The sequence below is a fragment of the Balaenoptera borealis genome (genome assembly GCF_965194805.1).
Source record: "Balaenoptera borealis genome assembly, chromosome: 17".
NCBI classification, from domain to species: Eukaryota; Metazoa; Chordata; class Mammalia; order Artiodactyla; family Balaenopteridae; genus Balaenoptera; species Balaenoptera borealis.
In genome coordinates, this window is record NC_138876.1 from 470,990 (window position 1) to 491,307 (window position 20,318).

General features: G+C 66.2%; 2 protein-coding genes across 4 annotated transcripts; both read left to right on the top strand.

Annotated features, from left to right (window-relative positions):
* Positions 1 to 486: 486 nt before the first annotated feature.
* Positions 487 to 6,700, top strand: SCRT1 (scratch family transcriptional repressor 1). The gene is given in 4 exon segments (XM_082363909.1): positions 487 to 1,069; positions 3,100 to 3,114; positions 3,117 to 3,350; positions 3,353 to 6,700. Coding segments are annotated over 4 exon segments (1,053 nt in total). The 5' UTR covers positions 487 to 954; the 3' UTR covers positions 4,042 to 6,700.
* Positions 6,701 to 10,463: 3,763 nt separating this feature from the next.
* Positions 10,464 to 20,105, top strand: DGAT1 (diacylglycerol O-acyltransferase 1). Of its 3 annotated transcripts, XM_082363956.1 has the most exons (17): positions 10,466 to 10,756; positions 14,967 to 15,054; positions 17,226 to 17,266; positions 17,359 to 17,444; positions 17,527 to 17,579; positions 17,813 to 17,918; positions 18,064 to 18,177; positions 18,281 to 18,355; positions 18,440 to 18,543; positions 18,631 to 18,669; positions 18,779 to 18,820; positions 18,895 to 18,939; positions 19,019 to 19,131; positions 19,216 to 19,281; positions 19,371 to 19,458; positions 19,543 to 19,605; positions 19,702 to 20,105. In XM_082363956.1, the coding sequence occupies exons 1-17, from the start codon at positions 10,563 to 10,565 to the stop codon at positions 19,855 to 19,857; spliced, it is 1,473 nt and encodes a 490-aa protein (XP_082220082.1). In that variant the 5' UTR covers positions 10,466 to 10,562; the 3' UTR covers positions 19,858 to 20,105. The 3 variants fall into 3 exon arrangements, with proteins under 3 accessions (XP_082220083.1, XP_082220084.1, XP_082220082.1); XM_082363957.1 differs by lacking the exon at positions 19,543 to 19,605 and having other exon boundaries at positions 10,464 to 10,756; XM_082363958.1 differs by lacking the exon at positions 18,064 to 18,177 and having other exon boundaries at positions 10,465 to 10,756.
* The last annotated feature ends 213 nt before the right edge of the window (positions 20,106 to 20,318 follow it).

The window sequence follows — 20,318 nt, forward strand, 5'->3', positions numbered from 1 at the left end:
GCAGCTCCTGGGCTTTAAAAGCCGGAGGCTGGGCCGGGCCGCAGGCAGAGGCGGCCGCGGGTGCAGGAGGCCGGGCCCAGGAGCTGTCGGAGGGCCGAGCCCCGCCCCCGTAGCCCCCGTCCCTCCCTCCCACCTTCCCTCGGCCCGCCCTCCCAGCGCACCCCTCCCCCCGAGGACCCCCGCCCGCCGCCCGCCGCCCGCCGCCCGCCGCCGCCGCCGCCGCCGCCGCCGCCGCTCGCTCCGGCTGCAGAACAATAAAGCAAGCCTCCCAGAGACCCCCGCCGAGGACCCCCGCCCGGCGGCCGAGCCCCCGCGGCCCGCCCCTCGCAGCTCGCGCCGGCTTTACCCGCCCGGTCGCTGGCCGAGGTGCTGGCCGGGCCGGCGCTGGCCGCGGTGCTGAAGCTGCCGGCACTCCCGCCGCCGCCCCGTTCTCCGGGCCCGGCGCCGCCACCTCCGGGGGCATGGGGGGTCGCTGACTGAGGCTCCGCCGCGGTGGCGGGGGGGAGGGGAAGGGGGCCGCGGAGCCGGGCCAGCCCTGCACCCACTCGCAGCCTCCGGGCCCGGGACGGAGCCGCTCCCCCCCTCCCCGCCCTCCCAGCCTCCTCCCCCGCCTGTCCAGGGGCGGCACTGCGGGCTGGGAAGCCGGGACCAGAGGAGGAAAGGAAGGAAGGAAGGAAGAGAAGAGAGAAGAGAAGAGGAGAAGAGAGGAGAAGAGAATAGAAGAAGAGAAGAGAAGGAAGGAAGGAGACGAAGAGGGATCCGGAGGAGCAGAGGAGGAAACGCAGGACAGGCGGGCAGAAGAGAGGACGGCACTCGTGCGGCGGCATCCAAAGGCCAGAGTGGGGACCCGCGCTGCTTCCGCCGCTCCTCGGATGGTGACGGGGCCCCGCCGCGGCCGCAGCCCCCCCGCGTCCCGGCTCCGCAGGCCCACAGCGCCGGAGCCCCGCAGGAATCATGCCCAGATCCTTCCTGGTCAAGAAGGTCAAACTTGACACGTTCTCCTCGGCAGACCTCGAGAGCTCCTACGGGCGCGCCCGAAGCGACCTCGGCGAGCGACTGCAGGAGAAAGGTGTGAGCTGGGATGAGGCTGGGGGTGGCGAGGGGCCCAGGGCAGGGCCGGAAGGGGTAGAGGGCCAGAGTGTGGGGCTGCAGGGAGCAGGAGCCCCAGGAAATAGACCCGAGGGAACCAGAACCAGCAGGAGGCAGTGGCTGGAGCGGGACTTGGAGGGGATGGAGATGGGGGGTAGGGAGAGGGGAAGGCAGAGGTAGGCCAGAACGGAGCTAAGGCTGGGCAGGGAGAGTGTCAATGCAGGAGAGAATGTGGGGAACAGGGGTCAGGAACAGGAGGTACCTGAAGGTACACACTGACCCACACCCTGACCAACACAGCATGGACACCTGCTGACATGACAGGACTTAGCGATGCATGCAAACCCACACACAGAAAACTGAGCCTGCTTCAGAGCCCTCTTCTCTTCTTTGGCTACACCTCCAGGACCCCCTGCTAGGGCCATCAGGGAAGTGCTATGAGCTCCAGGGACTGGCCATGTGGTCCAGTGGGGGCGGCCCACCTGTCAGGGCAAAGGTCCCAGCCGAGGCAGCAGCAGTGTCTTCTTCCCTGAATCCAGGGTCAGGGAGAAGGGTGTGGGCAGGTGGGCTGTGGGCAGGGAAGTCCAAAGTGCTGGAGGCAGGGGGAGGCTCTTTGTGTAAGGGCGCCCAAATTCAAGGACAACTGTTAGCATGCAGGCAAGGGTCCTGAGAGTGCCAGCAGCCTGGGGTGGTAAAACAAGTGTGACCTGAAGAAGCATAAGCCTGTGTGCGAGCCTGTGTGTGCCCATGTGACTGCGTGTGGCCATGTGACTGTGTGCGCTTGTGTGTGACCCTGTATGAGTGTGTGCCTGCCTGTGTGCCACTACATGGGACCATGTGACTCTGAGGCTGCTTTGCGCCCATGTGACTGGTGACCCTAACTGAGAATGTCTGGGTGGCTCTGGGTGGCTGCATGTCTGACCCTGCATGAGTAGGTGGCACAGGCCTGGGTCAGCATGCAGCCCACCCTGATGGGACTCCAGGATTGACAGTGTCTGAGAGGCTGAGTGTAACCCTGAAGAAGCCAGAGCCTGTATTGTGTGGGGTGTGCATTTGTGACTTTGAGGTTGTGAGATCCATCTCATGCCTTGAGAACAGCTGCAGTTACCGGCATGAATAATGCTGCCTGCCTGCAGTTTGTCCCTGTGAAGGTGTCCCCTGGTGGATGCCCTGGCACTGTCTCCAATGCAGCGTCTTCCTGGTCATCTGTCCTGGGGCTGAGGAAGGCCCCCCATAAAGGATTAGGGCCTGGGGGAAGAGGGCAATGCGGAACAAGGTAGAACCCAAGGCTGCAGGATGACTGAAGGGAGTGGGGGCAGAAGCAGAGTGGATGGAGGGAGATAGGGCTGGAGCTGAAGCTGGTCAAATCTAGTGAGTAGTGGGAGACCTGGGAGATGAAAGGGAGGTGCTAGAGGGTCTGCGGGAGGTAGAATTCTCCAGGGCTTGTGGGGAGACCTCGAGCACCGGAGAGGGTCAGCATCAAGGCTGGGCGCGGGTTCTCAGCACAGTGGAAAAGCCGCTGGGAGCCATGAGAGCGGGAGCGACGGAGTCCCTGGACAGGCGGTCCTGGCTTTGTGCGCTGCGGGTCTGCAGTGTGTTGCATAATCAGGGAAAACTGCTGAAGTGGGGAGAACCCGAGGGGGAGGGAGAGGGGGAGGGGGAGGAGGGGGGAGGAGGGGAAGGAGGGCGAGGGAAGCGCCGCCCCTCCCCCCTGACCTTGAAGCTCCGCAGAAGGTGGGGGTGGGGGGAGCCGCGCCCGAAGATGCGACTCTTTCCTCCTCCTGCGAGGGTGGGGCGGGGCCGGGCCGGCCCTGTCTCATCTCTCCTCTACTCTCTTCCCTCCCTGCCGTCTCCATCCTCCCTGCCCCGCGGTCCCTCGGCCCCTTATTCTTTGTCCTCCTTGTTTCTTCTTCCCGGACCCCGCTGTCTCCCGCCGCCCTCCCGTGTGTGTCTCGCCCGCTGCCCGGTTCCCCTCCCGCTGTCTCCCTGTCTGTCCGCCTCGGCCCTTAGGATACCTCAACGACTACGCGGGCCTGCCTCTGTCTACGATGGCGACGCCGAGGCGGCCCTGCTCAAAGGGCCGTCCCCGGAGCCCATGTACGCTGCGGCCGTGCGGGGAGAGCTGGGCCCGGCGGCTGCGGGGCTCGGCGCCGCCGCCCACCCGCGCCCGGAGCTGGCCACAGCCGCGGGTGGCTACATCAACGGCGATGCGGCGGTCAGCGAGGGCTACGCTGCTGACGCCTTCTTCATCACCGACGGGCGCTCCGCCGTAAGGCCGCCAACGCCAATGCCGCCGCCGCCCCCTCCACGGCCTCGGCGGCGGCCCCCGACGGCGACGGCGGAGGCGGGGTCGGGGCAGGCACGCGCGGTGCGGGATCGGGGGCCGGGGGTCGGGGCGGCGCGCGCGCGGGGGCGAGCACCGAGGCGCGCGCGGGGCCTGGGGCCGGCAGCGCGGGAGGCCGGCACGCGTGCGGCGAGTGCGGCAAAACGTACGCCACGTCGTCGAACCTGAGCCGCCACAAGCAGACGCACCGCAGCCTGGACAGTCAGCTGGCGCGGCGCTGCCCGACGTGCGGCAAGGTGTACGTGTCCATGCCGGCCATGGCCATGCACCTGCTCACGCACGACCTGCGCCACAAGTGCGGCGTGTGCGGCAAGGCCTTCTCCAGGCCCTGGCTGCTGCAGGGCCACATGCGCTCCCACACCGGCGAGAAACCCTTCGGCTGCGCGCACTGCGGCAAGGCCTTCGCCGACCGCTCCAACCTGCGCGCGCACATGCAGACGCACTCGGCCTTCAAGCACTTCCAGTGCAAGCGCTGCAAGAAGAGCTTCGCGCTCAAGTCCTATCTCAACAAGCACTACGAGTCGGCCTGCTTCAAGGGCGCCGCCGCTGGCGGCCCCCCGGCCCCGGCGCCCGCCGCGTCGCCGCAGCTCAGCCCTGTGCAGGCCTAGGGCGGCGGTGCCTCCGCCAGCCGGGTCGGCTCTCAGCAATACGGCCCCCAGGGAGGTCTCCGCCGGCGAACAGGCGGAGGGGCCGGAGGGCGGGCCCCTCCTCACAGCAATAGGGGGAGGGGGCCCGGCCCCGCCCCGCCCGCCAGGGGCCTTGCCGGCCCCTTCAAGCAATAGGGTCCCGAGGGGAGACCCACCCCAGCCCCCTCCCTTCCCCTCCAGGGTGCCCCAGGCTTTTTCCCAGCAATAGGGTCGAGGAGACCCAGAACCGAACCTCATCTCCGAGTTAGGTCTCTGAAGACCGGGGTGGGGTGAGGTAGGGAGCGCCCCTTCCTCCCTCTTCTGCGCCCCTGGATCGTGTCGCAGAGACTCAGGTCTTCCCCACCCCTTCCCAAGCCTTCCAGGGCCAGGCCTGCGGCCTAGACGTCCAGGGAGCCGGTCCCTCCCCAGCATCAGGCGGGGGAGGAGCAGGATGGGGGGCTGCAGAGGCGTCCCTACTCCTCAGTGTTCGTTGAACCCCAGGAGTGTTAGACGCGTTGGGGATCGGGGAGGGGGGCGGATGGCGGCACCTCTCTCCCTTGGGTTCCTTCTGGGGCCTCAGTCCGAGCCGCTCTCCTACCCTCGCCTCGCATCCCCTGCCAAATCCGAATTCTTCCAGCCCAGCTTCCCGGGCTCTGTCCTCCATAACGAATAATAATGACGCATATCAAATCGCATGGACTTATCCGACCTCCTCAGAACCCGCTCCCGCCCTGCCCCGGGGCCCCCTCCCTCGTACCCGGGCATTCGGTGTTGGAGGACGGATTTCTGGGGCCCGGCAGGCAGGCCTGGGCACAGCCCTCTACACACCTCTCTGTATTCGCTTTGCGGGTAAAGCCCCCTGGGGGGGGGTTGCGGATGCGTCGGGTTTCTTTCTTTCTGTATTTGTACGTTATATTTATGAACGGATTGCACTCGGGTCAGGGGAGGGGCGCTGCGGCCCCTATCCTTCCCGCCGACGCCAGGGGCTTGGGATGTCCGGGATCACTTTCCCCGCCCCTGAACCCCGCCCCACCCGGGCTCCGCCTCTTGGGAGCCTCAGGCCACGCCTCTCAGAGGCCGGTCCCCTCCCTGGAACCCCAGGCCCCGCCCTCACTCTGTTGCCAACTTACGCCCGTCTATGCCAAAGCCTCGGCGGCGACCCCGCCCCAAGGGCCCGCCCCATTGGCCGCCGCCTTTGTGACGTCACTGCATGCAGCCCCAACCCACCTCCCGTCCCTTCCCGGGGCTGCCCGCTCCCTGTCCCTCTTAGTTAGTCCGAAGCCGACTATAGAGCAATAATGCGCACTGCATGCGAAGCTGCCGCCGCCTCTAGAGTTACTAAGAATCAGGTATCCCCCTGCCCTACCCACCCCATAGGCCCCTAGATCAGGGACACTGCGCGGGGCCGGACGCGCAGACTTTCTTCCCCTTCCTCCTCCCTCCTCCCCCCCCCCCCCCCCACGGCAGAGGCCGGCGGGTGTAATGGTTTCAGGGGCGGGGCGGGGTGGTTGCCCCCCAAGACCCCTCCTTCAGTCGTCCATCACCCACCAATCCTTCATTAGGCACCAACTATGTTCCAGGCCCCCTTCTGAGTCCGCTAGGGATGCGGCGACCTGCAGAGAGGGGGGGGGGGGTGTGCATGTTTGTGACGGGCCCAACGGGCTTGGATGGGCCAGGGATGGCCGCAGGTGCAGAGAGAGCCGCGGTCCCTAGACCTAACCGTGGGCCCCTCACTCCTCCCCGCCCCAGTGCCGAGCCAGTGCTGGGGGCAGTGGGGCTCTGCCTTTGGGCCTGGGTTCTCAGCTCAGGTGGCACAGACCGAGGGCCCCAAGGCCCAGCGCCACCAGGGCCACCCATACCGAATCCCATTCCTTCCATCCCCTGGCAATGGCGGCTCTGTCACGTCAGTCCAGGGCTCCAGGCCAGAAGAAAAGGTGCACGATGGAGCATTTGACCTGGCTAGCCCCATCCCCGTGGGTACCAAGCCCGGCTGCTACTCAGCTGCTCCCGCAGGGGTGGACCCGGACCTGAGAGGCCAGCACAGCAGGGCCCACGTCCAAGACCCCTACATCCCAGCTTGGTGTTCACACAGCTCCCAAGCGGGGGCCTGCCCCGCTTGCGCTGGGCACACCCGCATGTACACGCACACACAGGCACCCCACCCTACCCCACATGCCTATCTACCTACCTAAGGAGAAGGCCCGGAGGGCTGTGGGCCGGCCAGGGTCTCCCGCTTCTCCCCACACCCCGCCGCCGTGGAAAGCCATGGGCTCCTTCCCGCCCCCATAACTAAGCAGCACAATAACCGACTTAGCGAATTCAGGTAGAAGGAACGTTTAGGTAGCACCTATTTTGTACTGATTCTACGAGTAGGGCCCGAGATGCGGGGGCCCTCGGGTGGGGGCTGCGGCCGCCGGCCCGCCCCGCCCCCACCCCCGCCTGCGCCCCGCCGCCTTGTACATACTCCCACCCGGAACAGGCCGGGATTTTTACTCGGGCCGCGCCCCTCTTCCGCCCCCATTTGGGGCCGGGCCGGCCGGACAGACGGACGGACGGACAGACCTCCTTCCTAAGCACAATAGCACCAGCTCCCCGGAGCACCGCACCTCCACGAGGAGAATAAATGCCACTCTTGATAGAACTTGGAGTGTCGGGCTGATGTATACAGGGCTGGGCCCGCGCAGCAGGGGGCGCTGGGGTCATCTAGGGGGCGTCTTCCCGGTCCTGCCGCACCTCAGAGGTCTGGCAGGCGCAGGCCCAGCGCTGGGAGCGGCATCCTACCCACGCAGCCTTGGAGTCGCGCCGCTGCCTTTTGCTGGGGTGCGCCCGTGTCTTCTTTTGCGAGAAGGCAGTCTTCCACCCTGGAGGGCCGGCTTGTCAGACCAAAGGCAAAAGCACACCCCTGAAGGCAGGGCAGGTAGCATTTCTCCTGTGGCAGGTGAATCCGCTCTGTGCCAGGAACTGGGGGAGGCTACAGTCAGCTCTAGCCCAGGACTGATCTAGAATGGCCAGAGTAGGTACAGCAGGGCCTGTAATCCTGTGGCCTGGGGTACCCCCACTCTTCCTGTAGGGGCTCCTGGTGTCCCTACAGGCCTGACAGCCACCAGCGAGCCTTCCTCGATGCCATTGGAGAAAATGGGGACAGCAGGGGGTGTGGGGTCTGACCCCTTCCTGCAGCCTGCTGTCCGCATCCTGACTCCCAGACTCAGGGGGTATGTTCCCACACTGAGGAGCCCTCCATAGGTAGCTGGACCAGGCTGGCTCCGGGGAGGAGGTGCCCAGGGGTCATAGGAGTTCCCACAGCCACCCACAGCCCTCGGGCTCTAGACAGGATGTCATGTTGAGGAGATGAGGGGCAGGGCTGTGCTGGGCTCAGAGAGCCCAGGGACATGGACCCCTACCCCAGCAAATGCCCTCGGCACCCAGGTAGGTAGGCATGAGCTGAGAGGTCCCACATCTTTGGAGACATGTGGTCAAACCAGGTCAGCCCAGGGCCAGAGCAGCTGTCTGCACCCTGGCAGGGGACAGGCCCACCCAGACTCCACTGGTGTGGACAGCAGGGGAGACTGACCTGCAACAGACCATAGCCTGTGGGCCTGCTGCTCAGGGTGGGGCTCCCCTGGAGGTGGGCGCCCCCTTCTGGGGAGCACTTTCAGCCTTAACAACCTCAGGAAAGCCCCCAGTGTTGGTAGAGGTTAGGTAGGAATCATTGCCTAATTTGCATATGAAGATTCCGAGCCTCAGGGAGAGAAACAACTTGTCCAAGGGCTGCCTTTGACTTAAGCCCTGCCCAATACCCCACCCATCCTAAACTCAGATTCACACCTGGGTGGGCACCAATGGCAGGGAGGAAGGCTCTTAGAGGTCCACTCCTCCCCAGTGCTCCTCAGCTTCGGGGTCTGGACTGACTGTTTCTGCTTCTCCAAGACTCTAAGGGGCAGTGGGGGTGGAAGGATGGAGGCTGCCTCCCCGGTGCCTGGGACGAGCCCACCCTTGTCTCCACAGGTGTCTATGGACAGAACTTTGCATTCCAGAGAACAGGCGGCACAAGCTGCTGATCACCATGTCCAGTGTCTTCCCTCACAGGCTTCCTTGGCCTGCCCGCGGCGCCTCCAACCTAGTGTCAGCCCGAGGCCCTTTCTAAACCCCAAAACCCTTCCAGCCCTTTATTCGGCCGGACCTGTAGGTTCCTCACCCCGGGCCAGGTGTTGCTTCCACCAGCAGGGAGACTCCCCACTGAGCTTTCTTCGACAACTCCTCATGCACACATTTGTCCCCAAACAACCCCACCTACCTTGACCTTTTCCCTCTCCCCTGTGGCTCTGGGCCGCACCTCACCCAGGATCCCGAGGTGCTGGGGCTGTGGGCGGGGCTGGTGTAGGCCCCACCTCCCTCCTAGAGGTCCCGCCCACTGTCAACCACAGGCCTCCGCCTCCCTCAGACAGGCCCTACCCCCCGCTGGTACAGGGGCTCTTCCTTATTGGTGCCTTCACAGCCCATGCCTTCCCATTGGCTCGAGGCCTTGATCTTGCTCTCAACTTCGGTGGTGGAACCCTTGGTTCCCCCACAGCCCCCGGTCAGATCGGTCCTTTCTGGCGGCCCCCAGTTCACCCTGGTCCCCTCACTCCTACTGCTTCTTGTCTGCCGACGACTTGGAGCCTCGACGCGGACACAGGCAGCCGCTTCTAACACGGCCCTTCACTCCTCGTTGGCTACTGTGCTCAGCCTCTCTGGGCCTGCTGGCAGCCTGAGCCGTCGATCTTCTCCTCTACCAATCAGCGTGCCAGTCCGGGCCGGCCCTCTAGTCTTGGCTCTGTATTGGAGGATGGCATGGCCAGAAGGCGCTCGGAGACACGTGGGCGTGGGTGGGGAGCTTACCACTAGCTGCCTGGGAGAGGGCATGGGGAGGGAGGGGCAGAGCTCCCAGGGCTCACCCCTACGCTGAGGGCTCCCGAGAGGACCCTCTCCTGCGTCCGACCTCCCTTGGGATCAGTACTCAGAAAGGCCTAGCTCCCCCTGGCTCAGGTCTGCCTAGGAACAGACGAACGTTCTTGCACACTGGATAGGAGACGGGGCTGGTCCTGACCCACCGAGGCTGGGCCATGTGGGCATGCGGGAGGGGTTCTGGCGCCCAGTGAGGGCGACCCCTTTAGCAGGCTACTCGAAAACACCTGCAAGGTAGCCTCAGCCTGCCAGGAAGGGATGCCAGGCTGGTATCAGCGGCAAATGGTCCGATGGCAGAAGAACGTGTCACCAGGGGGCCCAGGTGCCTGTCCGTGGAGGTGATGGATCCAGAGCAAGCCCGGCGGGAAGGAGGGCTGACCTCAGGCTGAGCCTCTGGGTTTATTTGCTTTCAGAGAGGTGATCTTCTCAGCCTTGCTTACCTCAGGGGAGTGAATGGAGTGGGTTCTGCGGCTAGGGGTGTTTCTTGGGTAAACCAGGCCTGAGCCCCCCATGAACCCTCGCATCCGGAAATCCAGGATGCTCACGCTTCATGCTCTTTGCAAAATGCAAGTCAAGCCAAGTGGGACCGGACTTGCCCGCCCACGGTTCTCACCGTGCAGTTGTTATGGTGTATCAGTTGCTTCATTTAACGACTGGATGACTGCAGACTGTGCAATGACACAGAAGCCTCTGGGCCGCCGCGAATTGGCACTTCAGGATCCCCCCGCCCTGGCAAACCTGGCCCGGGTGCGAAACGCGGGAAGCTCTGCAAGTCTGCGGACGAGGGCAGAAGGGGGCCGGGTGGAGAGGCGGGCCGGGCGTGCCCATTGTGGGGGCGAGGGCAGCACCCTTGCCCCGCCCCGTCCTGGGCCGGCAGGGGAGAGGTGCTGCCCTGGGAGTAGGTGGGCCAGGCGGAGGTACCCGGGACGCGGGGCCTGGGGCCTTTCTCTCGCTCCATCCTTTGGCCTGGTGCTTGTCTGAACAACCCAAGCGGAGGAAAAGCGGGGGCCTACGGTAGTAACTAGAGGGCTCGCGGAGCATCAACGCGCTAGGTGTCTGTCTGACAGTAACGCACGAGGCATTTCATAAATAACCTACAACCCCACACCCCGCGCCTGGGCTGAGGCATGAGGAAACCCTGTGTTTAAAGAGCGGGACAAGGGTCAGGCAGCGGTCAGGAGGGGCTTCCAGCTGCCAGGAAGCCGCGCGTTTTCCGCCGAGGCCCTCTGGGGAGCAGCGTCCGCCCCTGGCTGCGCGCCCGCCTGCCTCTGCGCTCCGGCTCGCGCCATGAGACTACAACTCCCAGCGTGCCCCGCGCGCCAGCGGACTACAAATGGACGGGCGCCGCGGCCACGGGCCTGTTAGCAGCTCCGGAAGCGACGCTGCCGCGGGCTCGGGGAGGACCCGGCAGGTGCGAGCTGATTGGCGGCGCGGGCTACGGCGGCCGACAGGGGGCGGTGGCGGCCGCTGGCCGAGAGTCCGGAGGCGGGGCCTCGGGCCTCGGGCGCTGCGAGCCCGGTGGGCCACGACTCCGCCGCGGCAGGGTGCGGGCTGAGGCCATGGGCGACCGCAGCGGCGCGAGCGGCTCCCGGCGCCGGAGGACGGGGTCGCGGCCCTCGAGCCAGGGCGGCAGCGGGCCCGCGGCGGCGGCGGAAGAGGAGGTACGGGACGTGGGCGCCGGGGGGGACGCGCCTGCCCCGGAGAAGGACAAGGACGGAGACGTCGACGTGGGCAGCGGCCAGTGGGATTTGAGGTAGCGGTGCGCCTGACCCCTAACCTTTGACCCCGACCGGGGGCCTGCGCGACCCTCGCTGTTCCCCCAGGCGTGTCCGCCGCAGCTCGGATTCCGAGCCCGAGAGCCTGGCGCTTGGGCTCCGAGTCCGAGAGCCTGGCTTCCGGACTTTGCGTGGATAGGTGTGCCCCTTGGGCCTCGGCGGGGAAACTTAGGGGTAGGTTAGGGGTGGAGGGTCGCCTGACAAGGTCACACAGTTGGGGGCGCCGAGGGGAGCCGGCAGCGGCCCAGCTTCCAGACGCCCCTCCCTCTGCACATCTTTAGGTGGGTCCTGAGGCTCTTTCCCAGGGTGAGCCCAGAGCCTGGAGCCCTAGGTGGGCTGGTTCCAGCCACCCATACTGTTCTCTTCCTGGAAGGAGATGGATGGCGTCTGGCGGTGTGTGATGAAGGGGGTCCCTCCTGAGGGCTATGAGGGGTGCCTTGTGGGTAGATAAGGCTCCCAGAGGAGGGTGGGCTGGCTGGGGAGTGGGCCAGCAGGAGCTTGGGACTGCCTGAGGAAAGGGGCAGGGGGCAGTGCGAGAGGATTTCTCATCCCTTGCAGACCCTCCCAAGAATGGTCTTCACAAAGGTCTCTCATCCTTTACCCAGTGATTGGCCTGGGGTCCTGCTTATATGACCAGCACAAATGCGTGCTCTAGGGTCAGAGACGGGTCCTGTATTGGGACTCTCACCGCTGGCTGGGGTACAGGAGAGGGGTTTGAAGTGGGCACACCCACAGGTGGTCTCCCTGCTTAGCTGAAGGACTGATGGGAAGGGGGTGGGGAGCAAGCTGTGGCTGATGGGGAGGACCTGGCCCACCTGGGCACTGGCTAAGTCCTGCAGCTGTGCCCCCTCTGCCCACCGTAGCCTTCATCCTGGCCAAGGGGCCCTCAGGGACTCTGGCTTTGGAAGCAGCTCCAGAGCTAGAGATTATCAAGGAGGAAGTGGGCAACCTGTCAGTGGGTTGGCAAGGATTTGCTCTCTCATTAAAGAAGAACCGAGGCTTCCTTCACTGGGTACTGTGGGGAGGGGATGGGCAGGGGCAGCTGCGGCGCAGGCACTGTCCTTGCCCTTGGGGTGCGCGCAGTTCACCTGGGAGATAAGATAATCTCAGCACTGAGCGTTGTGAGCAAAGGTCTGGCGCAGAGTTCATGATGGCACCGTGGGGGAGGAGGGCGGCTCTACTGGGGGGTGCTGGCTTCCTGTGGGCCTGCGGTGGGACTGAGGGAGGATGCGAAGGATAGGAGTGTCCTAGAGTCCCCTCTGCTAACTCCCCACGTTGTCCTCTCCGGGAGGCCGGGGCGTGGCTGGCTCCATCTCCCTCTGGAGGGGGTGGGATTTGGGGTCATTTTGTATGAGATGGGGGGTGCCAGCTTCGGGCCAAGCGGTCACCCTGGGTGGGCAGTCGCTTTCCTGCTCCACAGGCCAGGTGGCCAGCAGCCTCTCCTGCACTCCCGCTCGCTGGGCTGAGTGAGCAGCAGCGCTGACTCGCCACCCTCGAGGTCTGGACCCTTGGGAAGAGGAGCCGGTGGCAGGGATGGGCCACAGCAGTCCCCTCTGATCCACAGGACACGCAGGCTGCGTGTGCTTGTCCCTCATGCCAGACGCCGCAGGGTTTGGGGTCTCCTGGGGCAGAACCAGGCCTTGCTGTGTCTGCCCTCTTGGCGTCTGGCCTCTGCCGCCCCTCCTCCCCGTCATCTTCCTCTCACCTGCCGCCTCTCCTCCCTGCTTGTTCCGCCCCCTTCTTCCTCCCTCCCCTCCCGACACTTCCTGCTCACCTTGGCCTGGCAGGCCCGGTCAGGCTCTGGGTGGGGCCGGAAGGAGGGAGGGCCGCCCCTTGCGCCCTGCCGCTCGGCTCCTTCCTTCCAGGGGCACCGCACTGCCCTGTGCGCCCTCCAGCCCTTGGTGCCTGGGCCCTCCAGGCAGCGCCGTCTTGTCGTGGGGCTCTCGCAGGGGCTTGTCTCTAGGGTGTCCTCTGTTTCTCCCTCTCTAGCAGGGACTGAGGACACGGGGAGCCCACCCAACTGCCCACCCAACTGGAGGAAGCGCCAAGGGGGTGGCAGCTGGGAGGCGAGCTGGCACCCTGCCCCCTCCTTGTTCTAACTGGCCCGGGAGCTGGACCATGTGGTCCTGCATGTGTGGTCCGCACTTGGGGCTGTGCCTCTGGGCAAGCTTTGAACCTCGGTGAGCCTCAGTTTCCCCGTGTGCCCGCCTTCCAGTGCTGGTGTGAGGTGGTGAAAGAGGTGGTACCTGTGATGAGTTAGAATGGCCCTGCTGGCTGGGTGGGACTTGGGAGCAGGTGGGCGGGCCGCTGGAGGGCACAGAGGCGTGGGCAGCGCCTGCAGTAGGGGAGAGGGTGACAGAGCTCTGGGCAAGGCGGCCAGGCCCCGCGTCCATGCCAACCATGCCTGGTGGCCTCTGGTCCACTGCAGCTGACTGCATCGGCAAGGCTGGACTTCTGGGGGGATTGGTGGGTGGTGGGCTTCCTTCCCTGGGTTGGGCCCTCTGACCTCGGGGCAGGGAACTGCCTGGGTTGGGGATGGTCAGAAGGCTGGTGGAGGGACCTGAGGGGCGGGTGTGGGTGGCTTGGGGAAGGCCTAGGAACCTGACAGGAGGAATCTGGAAGAGCTTTTATAATGTTATTTGTTGTCAGGTTTGGAAAACGCTGCCCTTCCCCCACCCCCATTTTCATCTTAGAGATTGCTGCAAATAAAGTCAGTGTGGTCTTCTCAGTGGCCCAAAGCGGGCAGGGGTCACGCTGTTGTGAAACAGTCCCCTGGGCGTGTCGAGCCGGGCGTGGACATGCAGATGGAGGTTGGCAGGTTGTGGCATGAGGTGGCTTTGGGACGATTCCAGTAAAAGTGAATGGGCTTGAATTTGGGGGAGGGTTCTGGGCAAGCCCATCCAGTGGAGAGGCCCAGAGACTGTCCTCTCTGGGGAGCTGGGCCTTGGAGCTCTGCTTGCCTCTCCGAGAGGCAGGTACAGAAACTCAGGAAGAAGAGGGCCTGGGGTGGAGCGCACAGCCCCACTGTGCGCGGTCCGGCATGGCGCTGGAGGGCAGGTGCAAGGAGGCCAGGCCTGTGACTGGGAGAGGCAGGTGGGCCAGGTGTGGGCAGACCTCGGCCTGGGAAGGCAGAGGTCAGACTGTCAGCACTGCCCTGGCTGAAGATGCTGATTGGCGTCTCGTCCTCCCTGGCCCTTCATCTCCTGGGTGCGGCCGTCTGAGTGCTGACCCCGGCCATAGCCAGGCCTGCCACAGAGGCAGGGCCACCCCCGGAGGCCCTCTCTTCCCCTGTGCCCCAGCTGCCTCTTGAGGTGGAGCTGTGTCCAGGGGAGGGAAGGGGAGGCCCTGGCTTCTCCTCTTACAAAACCGGAGGCCTTGCTCAACCCTCCTGGTGGCAGGGCACTTGGGGTGAGGCGGGGCTGCAGCCAAGGACCGGCACCAGGGCTGAGCCTTGCCCCGCCGTGCTGTGGCCCCTCCACCTCTGCCTCGCCCTGAGGATCAGGCAGGGACGTGAGGCTCTGCGTCTGTGTCCCCCAACCCTGGCACTGGGTGCGAGAGCTCATGGGCGGGGGGCACCGAAAGTGCCTCTGCTGGCTTCTACTGTAGACCTCCCTGCCCTCAGGCGCCCAGCGCCTGGGTGCCGGTGCCCGCTGGGACCTGCGTGGGCCAAATGGAGGGAGGAGGCGGTTGGAGTGGGGCCCTTGGCTCACTGGTTGGTGGGCTGGGCCGACTGCAAAGGCAGATTCGCTCCCCACCCCAACATCTGTCCAGCATTGCCGGATGGGCCCCCGGACCCCTGGGGTGGACTCTTCCTGTGGGCCCATCACCACTCCTTAGCCAGCGAGTGTGGCGGCAGCCAGAGGCATCTGCGGAGGGAGGTGGGCTCCCAGCCTTGGGGACTCCGGCCCCGCGTAGCCAGCTCCTGTCTGTGGCGTGCCCCCGCCCACCTGCAGCGTGGAGCGTCAGGCCTCTGGGTGTTCCTGAGAGCTTGGTATGGCCTGGCCCCTCTCTGGTGATACATGGGGAGTAGGATGTGTGGGCAGATGGGTGTGAGCTGCCCAGAGTGAGGGGCTGGGCGTGGCCAGGTTCCCAGGTGTCTGCCAGGGCTGGGAGGCGTGGGCCTGCTTTTGGCCTTGCCTGAGGTTCTCACTGCCTGGGGCTCTGCGGGTGCCCACTCCTGCTTTCCAGGTGCCACCGCCTGCAGGATTCTCTGTTCAGCTCCGACAGTGGCTTCAACAACTACCGTGGCATCCTGAATTGGTGTGTGGTGATGCTGGTAAGTAGGGTGGCGTCTTGGAGCAGGTGTCGCTGTGACCAGGTGGGGCACGGGCTCTGCCCCCTGGGGCGGGTGGCCAGAGCTTTTGTGGCTGGGCTGAGTGGAGAGGGATCGCGGTGGTGGTCCCTGCAGCGGCCGTATACTGGGCTCCCAGAGGGCACACACTCAACCCTTGTCCCTGTTGAATCCCAGGAGACGCCTGCAGGGCTAGCGTGGGAGCCTTTGTGCCGTGGGCTGTGCCCGAGGGGCACCGGGGTCTCCGGAGGGGCTTCTCTGGCTTGGCGCGGGGGCAGGAAGGAGTAGACAGGCTGGTGGGCCTCGGGGCTGTGGAAGGGGCGCTGTGGGTGCAGGGCCTCCTGGCAGCACGTGTGAGTGGTCTTGGGGGTCCGTGAAGAGTTTCCTCTTCTGTTCCAAATGGCCCTCGTGGGCCTGGAGCCCCCAGGCAGGCCCGGACTTGGGGGAGCAGGGGTGAGAATACGGTTCCTTGGCTCAGCCCTGCAGCCCCGGGCCCCAGCTCTGCGGGCCGCTGGCCCCCCTCCCCCAGTCTCAGGAGGGTGAGTGCGGGGAGCCCTGCGCCTGCCTCGCGCTGCGGCCTGGTCGAGGCCGCTGCTTCAGGGGCCCCGCTCCCCCGGCACTTGGCGGGGCTGGGCCAGCAGCTCTGGCCCACAAGCAGCTGGAGTCCAGAGCTCCAGGACGCAGCCTTCGGGCGGGGCAGGGGGCAGGGGCCTCTCTGGGCCCTGCCCCCGCCACTCAGGGCCATGTGGCGCGACGCCCTTGACCCTCCACCCAACGTGTCTGCCTGTCTTGGGTGTGGCTCCCGCCGCTGCCCGTGTACAAGGGGCTCCCACACCTTCCCTGTCTGTGGCCCCAGGAGGCTCCCTGGGGAGCTGTGGGGTGCCATGCAGCCTGGTGGGTGAGAAGCTGGCTGGGCAAGGCGAGAGTGGGCCGTAGGCCAGCCCAGACCCAGGAGATGATGTGTCCCTGGTCTCTGGAGGCCGTTGCTGGCCGAGGCTGGGTTTGTGAAGAGGGGGTCGTGCGGGGTGGGCCCTCAGCTGCCTGGGCGGCACTGTCTGCTCTCCTGCAGCCCCTGGGCCTGCCTGGCCCTTTGGTGCCGCCCCAAAGCCTTCCCCCTGCTTCTGGTACCTCTGCCACACCCCCCCGTAGGAGACGCGCATCCCGAGCTGCGTTCCCTCTGCAGCCTGGGCCTCCAGGTGGGTGCTGCCTATTTGCAGCTCCAGCTCTCGCCTGCTGTGAGCTCTCAGGACAGGCCACCGCCAGGTGGGGTGACATTGTAGGACCGCGTGTGTCCTGGTAAGCTGGCCGGTCAGGCGTTTGACTGGGAGAGGGTGTGGCAGGTGGCCCCTGCATCTCTGAGCTTGTCACCTCCTCGTGAAACTTGCCAGGTAAGGGACCCCACCAGTGTCCCCTGGAGAAGCATCACTTTTCTGCAGAACCTTCCGTACCCTGCCTGGGGCCTGTGCCTTGTGGGCTGGGGCAGGAGGTCCCTGTGCCTGCAGAGGAAGGCCAGGCACCCAGCCACCGGCTAAAGGCAAGAGCTTGTCGTGACGGGGGCTCCATCCTCGGCTGCTGGTGCTGCAGGAACGGCCGAGGCGGGCGGGGGCGTGAGTTACAGCGTGGCGCTCCAGGCCCAGCTTTCCCCGGCCCCTCAGCGCCCTGGCCTGCTTCTTCCCACCACCCCACACAGGGCGTGGGCGCTCCCGGTGCAGCGCCTGCCACACGGCCCGGCGCTGCGAGGACTGGCCTGACTGGCAGGGCGGTGCCCTGGGCGTGGGTGGCAGCTCCGTCTGGCAGGCTTGGACTTTGGGACTGTTGCTGTGGCCTCGGGGCCCTCACCAGCTCAGTGGGATGGAGGCGGGCTGCTGGACGGCGCGGGTCTCTTTCTCCTGCCGAAGACACAGGCATCTGGGAAGTGCCTGGTGTCGGGGTCGGCTCCTTCTCACTGGCGTGCCGGGGGCAGCGCCGAGGGGCTTCCCGTCCCTGCACTGGTGCCCGCGGGGTGGGTTGCGAGTCTCGGAGCTTGGCGTGAGGTCAGACAGGGCTGGGCCTGCAGGACGGAGGCCGCTGCTCGGACCTGCAGGTGCCGGGAGGAGCTGGGGTGGCTGCTCCAGGGCCAGAGATGACAGGGTTGTGTCCCTCTCTCTTTCTTGCAGATCTTGAGCAATGCACGGTTATTTTTAGAGAACCTCATCAAGTGAGTGGGCCCTGGCCCTGCCCCACCCACTGCCAGCTCAGGCCCCGCCCCTCACCCACTCAGACCCTCATCCCCCACCTGCCCATCCGCAGGTACGGCATCCTGGTGGATCCCATCCAGGTGGTGTCTCTGTTTCTGAAGGATCCCTACAGCTGGCCCGCTCTGTGCCTGGTTATTGGTGAGCTGAGTGCCCAGGAGGCCTCGGGTGGGGACAGGGCTGACCCGGGCCTGAACCTGCCCTGTGGCGCTTCTGTCCTCAGTGGCCAACGTCTTTGCTGTGGCTGCGTTCCAGGTGGAGAAGCGCCTGGCTGTGGTAAGCAGCGCCCTCACGCCCACCCTTGCCCTGCCCGGAGGTCTGCTCCTCACCAGCCGAACTTAGGGCGGGCCAGCAGCCCGTCCCACTGTGTTTCATTCAGGGTGTGGGGCTGTGTGCGGCTTTCCCGGGAGGGGCTGCACCTCGGGGCCTGGCGGCCATGCCCTAGGGAGACCCTCTGGCCAGGGAGTGGGGGCCCCCGGCTGAGCGGTGTGCTCCCCCACCCACCCCAGGGCGCCCTGACGGAGCAGGCGGGGCTGCTGCTGCACGTGGTCAACTTGGCCACCATTCTCTGCTTCCCGGCGGCTGTGGCCTTCCTGCTTGCGTCCATCACTCCAGGTGGGCCACCCGTCTCACCCCCGTCCCAACCTGTCTCTGGGGCCCGTGGGAGAGACCTAGGCGAGCCACAGGGGCTGCCCCTGTGGCCGTGGCTCTCCTGTGGGCAGTGTGGGAGGCGCATGGCCTGAGCTTGCCTCTCCTGCAGTGGGCTCCGTGCTGGCTCTGATGGTGCACACCATCCTCTTCCTCAAGCTGTGCTCCTACCGGGATGTCAACCTGTGGTGCCGAGAGCGCAGGGCTAGGGCCAAGGCCAAGGCTGGTGAGGGGCTGCCTGGGGCTGGGGCCACCCGGGGCTGCCACCTGCTGTGGGGCTGGACCCGGGCAGCATCGCAGCCTCACCCTGCCCTGCCACTTGCTCGTAGCTGCTGCGGGTAAGAAGGCCAACGGGGGAGCTGCCCAGTGCACCGTGAGCTACCCTGACAACCTGACCTACCGTGGTGAGAACCCTGCCGGGGCCTGGGGGAGGGGGGCTGCTGGGGGCCGGGCCTCCTCGGCCTGCTAGCCCCACCCTCCCGTTGCAGATTTGTACTACTTCCTCTTTGCCCCCACCCTGTGTTACGAGCTCAACTTCCCCCGCTCCGCCCGCATCCGAAAGCGTTTCCTGCTGCGGAGGCTCCTTGAGATGGTGAGGCTGGAGGCTGGGGGCCTCGCGGGCTGGGGGGCCACCGGGCACTGGGGGGCTCAGCCCGCTGTTCTCTGCTTCCTCCTCCAGCTGTTCCTCACGCAGCTCATGGTGGGGCTGATTCAGCAGGTACGCGGGCTGGGCTGGGGGCTGTGCTGGGCGGGGGCAGGGGGGGGCAGTTGCTGGAGGAGTGGGTAGCTCGGGTGGCCAGGGAGCTGACGCCCTGCCCTCTTTGCAGTGGATGGTCCCCACCATCCAGAACTCCATGAAGCCCTTCAAGGTGAGCAGGCAGGCCCTGGCGGGGTGGGGTCTGAGGGCGGGACCGAGGGAGCCAGCTGCACCCTGTCTCTGCAGGACATGGACTACTCGCGCATCATCGAGCGCCTCCTGAAGCTGGCGGTGAGCAGCCTGGTGGGTGGGGGCACGTGGGGGGGTGGTGGTGGTGGTGGTCTGGAACCTGGCACACGCCTCCCCGCAGGTCCCCAACCACCTCATCTGGCTCATCTTCTTCTACTGGCTGTTCCACTCCTGCCTGAACGCCGTGGCCGAGCTCATGCACTTCGGAGACCGCGAGTTCTATCGGGACTGGTGGTGGGTGGCCTTGGGTGTGGGGCCGGGGGCTGGGGGGGGAGGGCCGTGGCGCAGCCCGGTCACCCGCCGTCTCCCGACCCCCAGGAACTCTGAGTCCGTCACCTACTTTTGGCAGAACTGGAACATCCCCGTACACAAGTGGTGCCTAAGGTGGGTGTGGGTGCTGCAGCCGGCGGGCGGGCGGACGGGTGGCCGGCACGTGGCCCGGGCGCCCGCCCCACGGCCGCTTCCTTCTGCAGACACTTCTACAAGCCCATGCTCCGGAGAGGCAGCAGCAAGTGGGCAGCCAGGATGGGGGTGTTCCTGGCTTCGGCCTTCTTCCACGAGGTCAGTGCCCTGTGGGTGCATCCTGTCCCACCTCGGGCGGGGGTTGCCAAGGGGTCAGCTGACGCCCCTCTCACCCCCACCCAGTACCTGGTGAGCATCCCTCTGCGCATGTTCCGCCTCTGGGCCTTCACGGGCATGATGGCTCAGGTGAGCACCCCACGTGGCCTGGCATCCTCCCTGGGCCCGGGAGCCAGCCCCGTGGTCGCTGAGGCCTGCTAACCGGGGCCCCTCCCGTGTCCCCAGATCCCCCTGGCCTGGATAGTGGGCCGCTTCTTCCGTGGCAACTACGGGAACGCGGCCGTGTGGCTGACGCTCATCATCGGGCAGCCTGTGGCGGTGCTCATGTATGTCCACGACTACTACGTGCTCAACTACGAGGCCCCGACGGCCGGGGCCTGAGCCGCTCCAGGCCCGCCCTCCTTGCTGCGGCTGCCTGCCTTGCCTCACTGCCCGCGGCTGGAGCCGGCCCCCGACCTGTGTGCTGGGGAGAGGCCTGGCTGGTCGATGCTGCCTCTCTGCCCCTATGGGGCACCCTCCTGCCCCCTCAGGGATGGCAGACTGGGCCCGTGGGAGGTGCCAGCACTCCGGGAGCTGTGCCGATCCTGCCCAGGGGTCTGAATGTGTCAATAAAGCGCTGTCCACAGTGAGCTCCCTCAGCCTCCAGGGCACGGGGCTGCTGGGAGGTGGTGGCCGTCCCAGTCCCGCGGGGGCGGCCTCCCTTGGGCTGGACCGTGGGAGGGGGATCTGGGTCCCCTCAGCGTCCCAGGGCCTGGAGCAGCTGCCCGGCTGTGGCTGGGCGGGTGGGGGGGCGGGGCGGGCCGTGGCGTAGGAGGCAACCTCCCTGCCTCCCAAGACTTCTT

Coding starts and splice junctions, on each gene's coding strand:
- DGAT1 (XM_082363956.1), top strand. CDS start 10,563: ATGGGCGACCGCAGCGGCGCGAGCGGCTCCCGGCGCCGGAGGACGGGG. Junction 17,445..17,526: donor CGCTCTGTGCCTGGTTATTG/GTGAGCTGAGTG, acceptor TTCTGTCCTCAG/TGGCCAACGTCTTTGCTGTG. Junction 18,821..18,894: donor ACTCCATGAAGCCCTTCAAG/GTGAGCAGGCAG, acceptor CTGTCTCTGCAG/GACATGGACTACTCGCGCAT.